We start from the raw sequence: 13,144 nt of genomic DNA, 5'->3' as shown, positions 1-13,144 counted from the left end.
AACCATCTGACTACCTTCCTGAATGACCCAAGATTGTGTGCTCTAAAATGTTCAGAGGTTCAGAGTCCATTGATTTTTTTTTTGTTATATTCCAAGAAGGAGCTATAAATGTAATCTAAGATATGATAGTGAATCAGATAATCTTTGTAAGGATACCACAATGTGTCTAACTGAATTGTTTACAGACACATCGTTTAAAAAAAACACATGTTGTCTGGGCAGTTCTAAAGCTGGTTCAAAAACAAATATACAGTATGGTACACCCCCAGTGCTGACACTGCTCATAAAAGGGCGCTTTCTTTCTTCTGTTATCGATTTAAGGTGAAAGCTAAGGTTTATACAATAATATAAACAGATCTGATTAGGAAAGATTTTCCTGAAACCTATGTTAATATATATATATATATATAAATGGACCCTGCATGAATAGTCATCTTAAAACGTCTGAGTTTAAAAGGAAGAAATTAAAATTGGATAAATTTGTAATTTATGTGATTTCTGTGTTTAACTAGGTTAATGTATGACATAACACTAAGATTTAATTCATTGTCAGAAATATATACATCCCTTCAAAATAAATGTTTTCTATATAATGTTTTATTAAAGGGTCAAGCAACCAATACATAAACTATAAATATCTGTCTGCCTGTCTATCTGGGTGTTCTTTGATTATCTAAATTTCAACAACATGACCCGTGGGACCCAAACAAATGTAGTGTTCACTGTAATAGTTTTGGACAAGCAGCTCTTGAGATTCCTCCATTAAAAATAAAAACTGAACTGCACACATCATCAGTGCCATAAGTCATGTTTTTGTCACACACACATATTGATGGTTTACAGCTGTACATTATAGCAGTTCATTCTCACCTAAAGGGTCCAGCAGGGTCTTTAATTTTGCCACATTTGTCTGGTTTGACTACCTCAGCCTGTAGTTCTGGATCACAGTCTGGGTCAGGTTTAGTACCTGGAACACACCTGAACAAATGACAACAACCAACAGGCTCATTAAATCGTAAAATCAACAACAAGTTCAGTTTCATTTATCCCTAAAAACACCAAGAGTTTAGACATTTGGTGTTTGGTAATTGAAAACATCTTCCTACATTTTATTTGTGCTGATAATATGATATTTTTGGCAAAATAAAATCTGCTGCAATAGTATTATTTGTCATCTTCTGCCTTGGCTCAAATGGCTGTTAGCTGGAGGGAGGTAGAAAGGGGACACTTGGCCCAATAATTGGAAATGATATATATGGGTTTCCCTGGAACTCAAGCCCAATGGGCCAACTGCATTGTCTCTGCTTAAACATGCTCATGCTACTTCTTCCTCAAAAATGCTTTTCAATTGAGCTGCTTCCATTTGCTGAGCAAAAAGAGATTAGAACCTGCAAAATGCTGCTTGTAACTATGTTAGATATTTGTTTTCGTTGATACAAAAGAGAGTTTAGGAACACTTTACATGTAAGTCTGCAAAGAAGAGCGTTAACTGCAAATGTAAAAAGCTGAATTCACAAGAAACATCAGCAAACATCACTGTGGTATAAACCTGAAGAGAAAACATTTCGGTCGGAATATACATATCTGAAACTGGAATTATCATCACACACATAGAAAGAGCACTTCAAATCAACTGTAAAGGGTCAAATGTAGCTTTTGTCATTTTATCCAATTAATAATCAGTCATTCGAAGAAAATAATCTACAGATGAATCGGTTATCAAAATAACCATTTCAGTCAGAAAACTCACATTCAAGCGTTTATGCAAAAGTACAACAGGTTAGTGTTTGGCGTATAAGCTTCGACTTAATCACTGCCCCCGATATGATTACATAGATATAATGGGAGTGATGATCCACTAATTGTAACCCCCCGTCGGAGCCTACAGGTGGATGCAGGGGTGGTGGAGGGGCTGAATCAACTGGTAGTAATACTGACGCACAAGCTGGGCAAGCAAAGGGGGTGATGGGAAATTTCCTCTGCTTAAATAGATCACCTAATAAGGTGGGTGTGTATTATAGACGATTGTGAAGAGTGCGGTATGTCATGTGGCGTATGTCACAGGATTAGCGAAACACAGCTCAAGTTGGCTGCCTGATCGAGTTTGTGAAGTAAATTCTCAGAAATGTTCCGGTTACATTGATAAGATGGATGTGTGCTAACTCACGATTCATCCTCATCCTCTTCAGTCTGCCAGCTGTTTCCGAAGTCATTGGCATTTCCTTCCAGAGTGCCATCTGGTTTGGTGAAGTCATTGCCTGGATTGTCATCGTAATCACCACAGAGACCACACATCTGGGCATTGTAGGAGCTGAAGGGCCGAATACAAAGATACTAGGGGATTAAAAGATGAGGAGGAATGTTTTAAGAAGACTTACAAGGACAAATACTGTTTAGCCCTTTAATGGATTTCTAGACACAAATAGTTACAATATAGAAATCTCTGCTCCTATCCATCAGGGCATTATCAATAGAGTCTGCAGAATACAGCCAAACTATGGGGAATTAGGGATGCTGAAATTTTACTAAAAATAACAGATATGCATGACCTTTAAACTACATCTTGCACAGATTCTCGTCTGATATGTAACAGCATAAACTGATATTAAACTATGATTTTCAACAGTTAAAATCTGACTAATATCTTCTGCAGACCGAAATATCTTGGCTGCATTTGAGTAAATGTAATTAAAATATTTAATTGGAAACCAGTCCAAATCATTGTGACTTTCTAGTTGTGATTGATTTATACTTTAGACCCTTTTCAAAACAGGCTTGTTACTTTTTTCTTAATGCGTTTGAGGGTAGTTATTCATAATTTTTATTTTGCAGCATTGAGCCTTGCCTTTAAAATATAATTACTGATTTTAAACTGAATGGACAATAATACAGAAAAGACATTTCCTTGCTGTGTATCAATTGGTGCATATCATGCAAAACATAGACAACAAAGTGTAAAGGGCGTATAAAGATAAAACAGACAGGAGAGGGAGACTCAACTGCGGAGATGAGTCACAGCGAATATGTCCATGACAAGGAGTAACAACATGGAAGAAAGTAACATCAGAAATAATGTTGAATACACAAGACGCATACGTACACAACCCTTGTCTTATTAAAATGTTACTACATTCCATCGTAGCCTACACATTTTTCTCCTAGAAAATGACAAATCACAAATTTTGTTTTGCTTTAACCCATGTTTGTAGTATATTGTTTTTTGTATTATTTGAAGTACGAGTGGTTTAATTTAAATTGTCATGTGACAGTCCTAACCGAGGAGTACTTTGTTATTTTTACTTTTTACTTTCATCCTTTGTACTTTCATACTTTCACTTGAGTAAAGATGTTGAATCCATACATTTTACTTATGTGATTTTATTTTTGGTGTCCGCACATCTCCCTGAGTAAAGAATGTGTTCTATTGCCAAATCTGGGGGCAGACACATCGGCATAAGATGAAAATGTTTCAACCTGTCTTGAGTCCATTAGGCCAAGGATCAATGTTACACATTATGTAAGATTTCACATAAAGGACTTTTGAAGATCAGAGGAAAGAAAGTAGAAGTAGAATTTCACTTGATGGAATTTTAGTGAAACAAGGACAAGATTTTCATTGTGGAGTAAAAAATAATCCACATTTATGTAAAATTTGGCTTGTATGTGTTGTGTGAAATTATCTTAAATGTCTCTAAGTGTTAAGATACAACTCTTTTGATGGTATTTTTCCCTAAACCTTGAACACTGCTGGGAAAAATATATTGGCTTTTTGACACCATGCTGGATAGATTTAGTAAAGTAAATGAGTTACATTTAGTTCCTTGATTCCTACTTTAGTGTTACTGGTTATTACATAGTGTTTGTCTGTGTCGCTATTACTTCTTAAACAAATCTATATACCAACCTAGGAACTGAGATCTGGGCGTAATGGTTTCCATCCCAACGCACCCGCAGACCAAAGGGTGTCTGCAGGGTGATGTACTGACCAGCAAGGCTGATAGTCATGAGAGGGGAGGGTGAGTGAGGGAGGGCCACCCGCCGTCCATTTACCTGCCGGAGGGATACAGGACGTATGATATAAAACCCACGTTAAACAATAGCTACAGGTACAGGTAATGTTTGCTACAAATTAAATAAAGAGTCTTGTCAGCTCTTCGAATTTGATACATAACAGGTCATATTGCAAGTGGATTGCAAGTGGATCCTTCCACGTGTTTGATCTGTGGAAGGATCAATGAGGATGGATTTGGATTTCTAGGATTATGGAATAAAGACAATAAGGAGATACAATTCAAAGAACAAGGATCATTTCTAATAAAAAGGTGATGACATCAAGGGATGAGCGCTTATAGTTGTAATTTCACTAGAGCAGAGGATGATGATGGATATAGAGAGATTGCTACAGATGGTGCATTTGTTTGTGTGTGTGTATGTGTGTGAGTGTGTGCGTGCGAGCCCAGTCACCCTCTCGTGATAAGGATAGGTACACTTCCATACACAGACTTGTGTTACTGACCAGCGTCTTTCTGGCCTTCATCAGTGTCACAGTAATTCCATTCACAGTGACATAGAGTTTCCTCAGGTACGACACACTTGACAATCCTCTCGCTTCATTCTTCCCCTCCACTGAGAACCAAGGAGCTGCAAAGGTAGCACAAAACCATATTTATAAAGATCAAGTCAAATCCAGCATGGCTCAGGCACTTCCAGGTTGCCCTACAGTGTAGACTAAACAAGATTTCTCTGACGTGTGCAGTAAAGGCACAACAATTCAGTTCACGGTCAGATTTTTGCAGCAGTTCGATTTCACAAACATTATGTCCATAAAAAACATATACAATTATATGAATGTAAAATGTCCCAAGAGCCCACAAGCCTTTATGATAGATGCCAAATTTCTCAGATAAGTCAGAGTAATGACTACAGAAATATGACAAAAATACAGTTGGTGGGTAGTAATTGAAAACATCAGCCACATTGTATTTCTGATCTAATAATACATACGCACAAGTATTTTAGCACTTGTGCTTGTAATATTATTTGTCATTTTCTATGGTTATTTGAATATATAATTTACTCGTTGTACATCAAATGTAAGTGACCATTTGAAGTACACCTGCGTGTATCATCATGTTCAGAACTTTGCAATAATTACAGGAGGTTGCATTTGGGGGATAACCAGAATATTTGCTGTGCTCGTGTATGTTTGGTTCTTTGGTGAATATTGTGTGAGTCCCAGGGACTGAAGGAAATAGTGTTCAAAAGACGCTGAGGTGCAATGAAAGGAACATGTCACTACCTGTCTTGTTCTTGCATGTTCTGGCCAATGTGTAGGTACATGTTCCCATAAAGCTGTAGAACTTCTTGTCAAATGTGTTGTAATGAGGATCTCCAGAGACTACACAATCCTGAGAGCCTGACAGTGGGAGACAAAAAAAAACTGAGCATTAGACTACAACACAGATTCAGCTTTCAGCTAACACTATATCCCCAACATCCATTTAACACATGTGTATAAGGACAATAGTTTTAAACGTACCAGTGGGATAGCAGCCCAACTCGCCATCTTGGAGTTTACACTCATTCATTGGGGGGCATTCAGAGGTCACACAGGTGATATTTGGAGCATCACACCTACATCTCCGCGTACAGTCCTCCACATAAAACTCCTCTCCAGGCTGAGACAATCACAAATTGAAACTGTGTTAGCAGGAGGAGGCTTAAATCAAAGTTGTCAATTAGCAATAATAAATATAATAAGTTCAGTATGGTAAAGGCAGAGCAGGCCGCTTATTGTTTTTATTATTGCAAATGTGTATTTAAGAAAACGTATCCACATACAAATGCACATGCACAAGCACAAGCCCTTCACTGTGTACCTCATAGTACTGGTCGTTGGTGTCTTTGCAGCCACATGCATTATTTTTGACACATTTTCCTGCACTCAGGACATAGCCAGGATCACACACACAGGCTTCAGAGCAGTGCCCATTACAGGACGGAGGCTTCCCAGAACACGTCTCCTGACAGGGGTCTGCACAGGGCTCATAGTGGCTGTTGGGGGGGCAACTCAGGGCTAGAGGGAAGATTGGAGATTGAAGTCAATGAGCAGATAGGAATATAGGAATACAGCTGTTTTTCCTTGATGGCAGTAAAACTTTAATCCACTGAATTAATTGTTTTGGTTTGTTTGCAAAGGTGCTGAGAGGCACCTAACAATTGGGGATGAATTAACTTACTATTTCTACACTGACTGGTATTCATTGAAGGATAAACATACTGTTCTTCAATATGCATAGACAGGAACCAACCCCTTCTGCATGTGTGATACATTTACAGCAGACTAAGCTGGTCAGAGGAGCAGAGGCATTTAACAAAAAATGTTTTATGTATTCTATAATGTTGTTCTCTAATTTTTGCAATGAGTATTGTTGCCTTGTTGCCTTTTCATTATCTGCTTACTTTGGTTATTATTATTACTATTATTGTTAGTATGAGTTAGATGGCTGTCAGACAAATATTTGCTCATCACTCCCATCATATCTGTGTAATCATATGGGGGAGTGATTAGCTGTAGAACGCTAAACCTGTTCTACAGCTGCAATAATTGTTTGAGGTGAGTTGTCTGTCGGAAATGTTATAGTCAGAGTTGGAGATGCTTAGTTAAATAACTTGGTTGCATTTGAGACAGGCCCTTATTTGGTGCAAATATGGCTTTAAAATCCCTAACCGAGAAAAATCAAAGAGTTAAGTTAATGCTGACATCTCCTGTTACACCTTCTTATCGCAACACCATAAAATTAAATGAAAGTATCATAACAAAGTGATTAGATTGATATCACACCCTGCACATTCTAGACTAATTTACATAAATATGTTACTTGCATACAAAATTGTCATAAATATGGTACTTAAACACTACAAATAATCGAATAATGCATCTATTGCACTTCTGTCCGTCCTGGGAGAGGGATCCCTCACATGTGGCTCTCTCTGAGGTTTCTACATATTTTTACCCTGTTAAAAGGGTTTTTAGTAGTTTTTCCTTACTCTTGCTGAGGGTTAAGGACAGAGGATGTCACACCCTGTTAAAGCCCTATGAGATGAATTGTAATTTGTGAATATGGGCTATACAAATAAAATTTGATTGATTGATTAATAATCTGAGTGGGAAACTCAGCCCTCTTTCACCCTTTGTGAAACCGCAGGCAAGGAACCTTAGAGTAATTTTTGACTCTGCATTAAATTTGACAAACAAAACTGTGTTGTGACATTCATTCAAAGATTGTAAGAAAGTTATCCATGCTTTTACTTCCTGTCAGTCAGTCTTCCCTGTCATGCCTGCTGTATGTACAAAACACTGCTGCAAGGTTGCTGACTAGCTTCCAAAAGCATGAGCATATTTCCCCTGTACTTGCCTTCCACCATAGCTCCCTCTCAGTTTTAGATTTCATTTTAAAATTGTGCTATTCATTTATTAAGCTCTTAATGAATAGGCTCCTTCCTACCTGTCTGAAGTTTGAATTAACTATAATTGACCAACAAGTCTTTGCTGGTCGCAGCTAGGGCTGGTCGGAAACTCAGTGTCAACCAGTTTGTGGAACAACTGCCCCACCATATCAGAACTGCTGTCTCCATCAAAACATTCAGAAGACAGCTCAAGACTCACCTCTTCTCTTTGGCATTTTTTTCCCGCCTTGAACTCTGCCTGTATGTGTTTGCACATGTTTGTTGTTTAAAAAAATGTTAAAAGCTGTCCTGGCTCCTAAATGGTGGAATGAACTCCCCACTGGCATCAGGACAGCAGAAAGTCTACACATCCTCCACCGCAGGCTAAAAAATATCTCTTTATACTACACCTTGATTCAGAAAATGATGATAATAATCAATACAAAAATTTAAATAAGTTTAGTTGCACTTACAAGACGCACTTGTGGTTTTAATTTTGAAATGAATGTACTTACATGATTCTTGCGGTTCTAGGTTTGTACCCTTATAGTTAAATGCACTTATTGTAAGTTGCTTTGGATAAAGCATCAGCTAAATGAATTGTGCTGTATAAATACATTGACTTGACTTGACTAAGTAGTATTAAGCTGCTATCTATGATCTATGTCTCTGTTGTATTGTTTTTAGTCACTGTCTTGTTTTTCTGTTTTTATCTTGTGATGTGTTAAAGTAAATTCTAGAGGACAACAATGGAAATAAAACTTCAGCCCTTAATGTGTTTTAATGTATGCAATAACTGCAGTGCAGTGAACTGATTTAATCCTTATTAAATAGATGTATTAGTATAATTTTTCAATCCGTCCAATCCTATTCTTCCGAATGCCTAAAGTATCCTTGCCCTTTCTTATAAAGAAAAAGTGCTGCACAAAAATGCATTAATTCTTGTGTAAATTGGTAAATGTCAAGAGCATTACTGTAAAGGGCTTTGGGTGGACTAGAATAAACAAACATATCTCTTAATTTAATACTCACGACAAAAGGTTTCATTCCTCCAGGGTCCAATGTTCACTCCCCGGTCCTGGCATTCATTGACGTAGGCCTCAATTGCTTCACACAGAATGGGCTTGGCTCCATCCAGCTCACACAGGTCAAAGACACAGTCTTTAAAATAACTCTAAAGGCACATGAAGCTTTGAGTTAATTCTGTTTCCCCATTTTATCTTAGAAATGTAATTTGTCAATTTTGTGACTTTACATTAATTTGTGTTGCAGAAGGTTGAGCCAAGGATCGCCATTCATTTCATTTTACAAATTATTGTAATAACTTATGGTATGCCATTAGTGACTGGTCCATTCTGAATAAAATGCAATAATCTTTATCAAGAGTTTTGTACCAGGGTATCTACATTTTTCTTGTTTAATTTATATTACACTAATCCACTTTGCTAGTTGTTAGTTGTTGCTTGCTTTGGTCCACAGAGGGATACCATCTCAAACTGAGCACTAGAAAATGTCTTTTCTATTTTAATGAAATTAGTCTTCTTGTTTTTTTAGCATACACTGTATGTACAATATAATTCTCAAAACATCATCAGAGGGAAAAACTTCACATATGCATATGTTTGTTTATTTGTGGTGTGAATGAGTGTGCAGTTACATTGGGGATGACTCTGGGGTGGCATACAGCAAAAGGACCGTCTTCGTCCAGCAGGATGCCACAGTATGTAGAGCTCTCATATTGCTCCTGCTCTTCATCACACCCTGGAATTGTGGTGTTGGGTTCCTTATTACACCTGTTAACCCAGACAGTCTGTTAGAGAAGCTCTGTGTCTAGTTCTTTAGTAATGGATGCTCACCAAAATGCTTTTTGAAAATCCAGGCCCCTTTTTTGTTTCCTGGTAAATCCCTATAACAATCTGGGGGTTTTATTTAGAAAATCCAGCCTTTAGATCTGTTCAGGTCGGGGCTATGATAAAGTGTGAGCAGTTTGGAGTCAAATGGACAATGCACAGTGGGGTTACAACAACTTCATTTTCACGCTGATCAGTAGGTGGCGCTATGAACCTGGGCCGCTGTGACTATTAAAGTATTGCATATATAACTCTTCAGGGCAGGTTCCTTATCACAAAAATGAAGTTTGACAGTAATTAGAGCGGAAACATGGAAGTTACAGCTACTTGAAGCCTCTTGGCGAGTCATCAATATTCCCCACCATGCCAATCAGTGTGGCACCACTAGACATAATTAACTATAAACACAGACATTCAAACTGGGACATTTAGCTCCAGTAAAATTATTAATGTATGCTTCTATCCTTGTAATACTCACTCTGGGTCAATGTTCCAGCTGTGTCCAAAGGAATTGACATTGTCGGTCAATAATCCATTTGGCTTACGGAAGTCATCTTTGGCATCTCCATTATAATCTCCACACAGTCCACACAGATTATTCTGAAAGCTATAGATTACAAGAAAACCAGATACCTAGTGATTTGTGGAAGTGAAGGCAACAATTCATTTAAAACTGTAATTTATTATTTTTCTACCATTGTTTGTCAATTCAACCATGCATTAGTATTTTCATTGATTATCCATTCATTTAGAAACATCCATTAACAAAAGGATCACTCACTCTTTGATCACTTTGATGTCCATGAAGTGATTTCCATCATAGCGAACGGTCACACCAAAGTTTAAGGACACAGTGTAATGCTTTCCTGACTTGAACACAGACACTCCAGCGGCCGGACTCAGAGGCAGATTTACATTGGTCCCATTCACCTGTAAAGGGAAAGGATTTGTGAATTTCCTGCTGAGCGAATATTTAAGGACAAATTTAGGAGCATTTGTTTTTTGTGTACAGAATTTACAATTACGAATTATGCTCCAATGATATCAGTAACTGGAGATGTATTGTTGATATGTTTATATAACAGTAGTGACTGTTGTCACACTATTGTTTTCAATATGAGGGTTAAGGGCAGAGGATGTCACATCTTGTTAAAGTCCTTGAGACAAATTGTGCTTTGTGAATATGGGCTATACAATTAAAATTTGATTTATTGATTGATTGAATATATGATCCTATTTAGGAGTGTTAGTTCCTCTCATTTCTTACCTGCACAGTGCCCCCTTTGAGAATGGAAATCTTCACCATGTACACATATACATGTACGGCCTTCACATAGGAGATGGTGGGTGAATTATAGCGATTTTCATTGTCAGCATGGACCTCAAAGTATGGCAGAGCTGTTTTGTTGCAGGGTTTGGACATCAGATAGCTGCAGTTGCCCATGAAGTTGTACTTGCTTTTGTCAAATGTGGTGTAGTGTGGATCACCAGATGCAATGCATGTGGATGTAGCTAAAGGAATAACAAATAAGAAACTTGGATGACACATTTCAAGCTGTAAGCACCAAGTACTATAGCAATTTCAGAGGCATTACCTTTGGGATAGCAGCTTGCAACGCCATCAATGTTGCGACACTCTTCACTTGGGTCACAGGAGTTATCAACACATTGTAAAGTATAGTTCCCTGCACAGCGACACAGCTGTGAGCAGCCATCTCCAAATATGATCTCGCCAGGCTAAAACAAAATTGAATGAAGGATCAATATTAGTGATGTGAACTGTATCAGTAAAGTTACATTGTACAACCTTCTTGATTACTATTTATTACTTGGTCATTAAATCTTTTTAGCCTAAAAAGCACAAGCACATTGTTATAAAAACTCCAATTTATAACCTCATAGTAGTTATTCTGGTCATCCAGACAGCCACATTTCTCCAGTGGCACACAGCGCCGTCCCTTGAAGACAAACCCTGGTTTGCAGAAGCAGCCGCTGATACAGGATCCAGAACAGTTGGTGGAGGGCTCACTACAAGTGGGGATACAAGGTGGGCCACATTCTATATACTCTGCATCAGGTGGGCATGGGTCTGTACAGAAGAAAGAAATTGAATGGGTTGCTCGACAAGAAAGATTGAAACAAACAAACAAGTTTCATTGGAAAACTTTCAAAAAAACATGTCATACTTGGTGGCTTTGTAGTTGGTTTTGGTGTAGTTGGTCCTGGAGTTGTTGGTTTTTGTGTAGTTGGTCCTGGAGTTGTTGGTTTTGGTGTATTTGGTCCTGGAGTTGTAGGTTTTGGTGTAGTTGGCCCTGGAATTGTTGGTTTTGCTGTAGTTGACCCTGGAGTTGTTGGTTTTGGTGTAGTGGGTCCAGGAGTTGCTGGTTTTGGTGTAGTTATTCCTGGAGTTGTTGGTTTAGGTGTAGTTGGCCCTGGAGTTGTTGGTTTTGGTGTAGTGGGTCCAGGAGTTGCTGGTTTTGGTGTAGTTGGTCCTGGAGTTGTTGGTTTAGGTGTAGTTGGCCCTGGAGTTGTTGGTTTTGGTGAAGTGGGTCCAGGAGTTGCTGGTTTTGGTGTAGTTAGTCCTGGAGTTGTTGGTTTAGGTGTAGTTGGCCCTAGAGTTGTTGGTTTTGGTGTAGTTAGTCCTGGAGTTGTTGGTTTAGGTGTAGTTATTCCTGGAGTTGTTGGTTTGTGCGTAGTGGGTCCAGGAGTTGTTGGTTTTGGTGTAGTTAGTCCTGGAGTTGTTGGTTTAGGTGAAGTTGGCCCTGGAGTTGTTGGTTTTGGTGTAGTGGGTCCAGGAGTTTCTGGTTTTGGTGTAGTTAGTCCTGGAGTTGTTGCTTTTGGCGTAGTTAGTCCTGGAGTTGTTGGTTTTGGTGTAGTGGGTCCAGGAGTTGCTGGTTTTGGTGTAGTTAGTCCTGGAGTTGTTGGTTTAGGTGTAGTTGGTCCTACAGTTGTTGGTTTTGCTGTAGTTGGTTCTGGAGTTGTAGGTTTTGGCGTAGTTGGTCCTGGAGTTGTTACGGTTGGAAGAGGAGTTGTTGGCTGAGCTATAAATGAGAAAATAAATATATATTTAAAAAAAACTGTTGAACAATTTGTTTCTGGTGGTGCCGAGAGTAACTTGAATTATCTGGTCAGTTTCTCACCTTTGCAGGCCATGATACACACTGCATCAATGGCAATATCTGTCTCAGGAGTTTCTCCATAGGTCCCCACAATTACAAACTGGAATACAAGTACAAAAAATGTATTAATTTGTTATTAGTTGCTGTAAACCTGTGTGGACAAAAATACAGATATAATGAGACAAACTTAGCACTAATATTAACCTGAATAGCAGCAGTTCCCAGGTATTGGACTACTGCAGGCTTCCAGCCTTGACCCTGGTTGCCCGTCCTGGTAAAAAGACTTGGTCCAAGGTGTCCATCTGTGTATTAAGAAAAACTAATTTAAGCCCAACATTTGTTTTCATGCTATCTTTTTTTTATTTCTTTCTCTCTATGCAAATAATGATAAATGTTGTCTTTTACTTTCGGTGATGGTGTGGACACTGAGCTGCATGGTGGTGCTTGTGCCATAAAGGTAGTAGTGGAAGAGGAGTTCCAAACATCCTGAGTTGGGGGTCAATAGAGGACTTCTGATCTGCGAACTGACTTTAGGGATGGCCGCGAAAGAATCCATCAACATGTAGGCACCAGCTACAAATTGAATGTTAAAAAAATACATACAATTCAGAATAAAACAACAAAATAAAAAGATTGCAATAATGTACGTACAATACATTCAAACCTTATTTTTTTTGTTCAGATGTCTTATTCTATGTATTAACGGCAGAAAGTAACACATTACAA

At 38.4% G+C, this 13,144-nt stretch overlaps 1 protein-coding gene across 1 annotated transcript in view; it reads right to left on the bottom strand.

Moving 5' to 3' along the window:
- zanl (zonadhesin, like) overlaps positions 1-13,144 on the bottom strand; it is a 45,899-nt gene that overhangs the window by 26,913 nt on the left and 5,842 nt on the right. The window contains exons 7-24 of the mRNA XM_062384256.1: positions 12,824-12,991; positions 12,623-12,720; positions 12,440-12,518; positions 11,486-12,340; positions 11,195-11,388; positions 10,895-11,036; positions 10,567-10,811; positions 10,081-10,229; positions 9,778-9,906; positions 9,107-9,242; positions 8,482-8,623; positions 5,880-6,076; positions 5,540-5,678; positions 5,300-5,416; positions 4,517-4,641; positions 3,905-4,050; positions 2,168-2,311; positions 871-978 (exon numbers count right to left, since the gene is read on the bottom strand). Coding sequence (XP_062240240.1) covers positions 871-978; positions 2,168-2,311; positions 3,905-4,050; positions 4,517-4,641; positions 5,300-5,416; positions 5,540-5,678; positions 5,880-6,076; positions 8,482-8,623; positions 9,107-9,242; positions 9,778-9,906; positions 10,081-10,229; positions 10,567-10,811; positions 10,895-11,036; positions 11,195-11,388; positions 11,486-12,340; positions 12,440-12,518; positions 12,623-12,720; positions 12,824-12,991 — 3,313 coding nt within the window. The remainder of the gene's footprint in view (positions 1-870; positions 979-2,167; positions 2,312-3,904; positions 4,051-4,516; positions 4,642-5,299; positions 5,417-5,539; positions 5,679-5,879; positions 6,077-8,481; positions 8,624-9,106; positions 9,243-9,777; positions 9,907-10,080; positions 10,230-10,566; positions 10,812-10,894; positions 11,037-11,194; positions 11,389-11,485; positions 12,341-12,439; positions 12,519-12,622; positions 12,721-12,823; positions 12,992-13,144) is intronic.

The sequence above is a fragment of the Platichthys flesus genome, chromosome 24 (genome assembly GCF_949316205.1).
Source record: "Platichthys flesus chromosome 24, fPlaFle2.1, whole genome shotgun sequence".
Taxonomy (NCBI): Eukaryota; Metazoa; Chordata; class Actinopteri; order Pleuronectiformes; family Pleuronectidae; genus Platichthys; species Platichthys flesus.
This window is presented reverse-complemented; position numbering and strand designations above follow the sequence as displayed.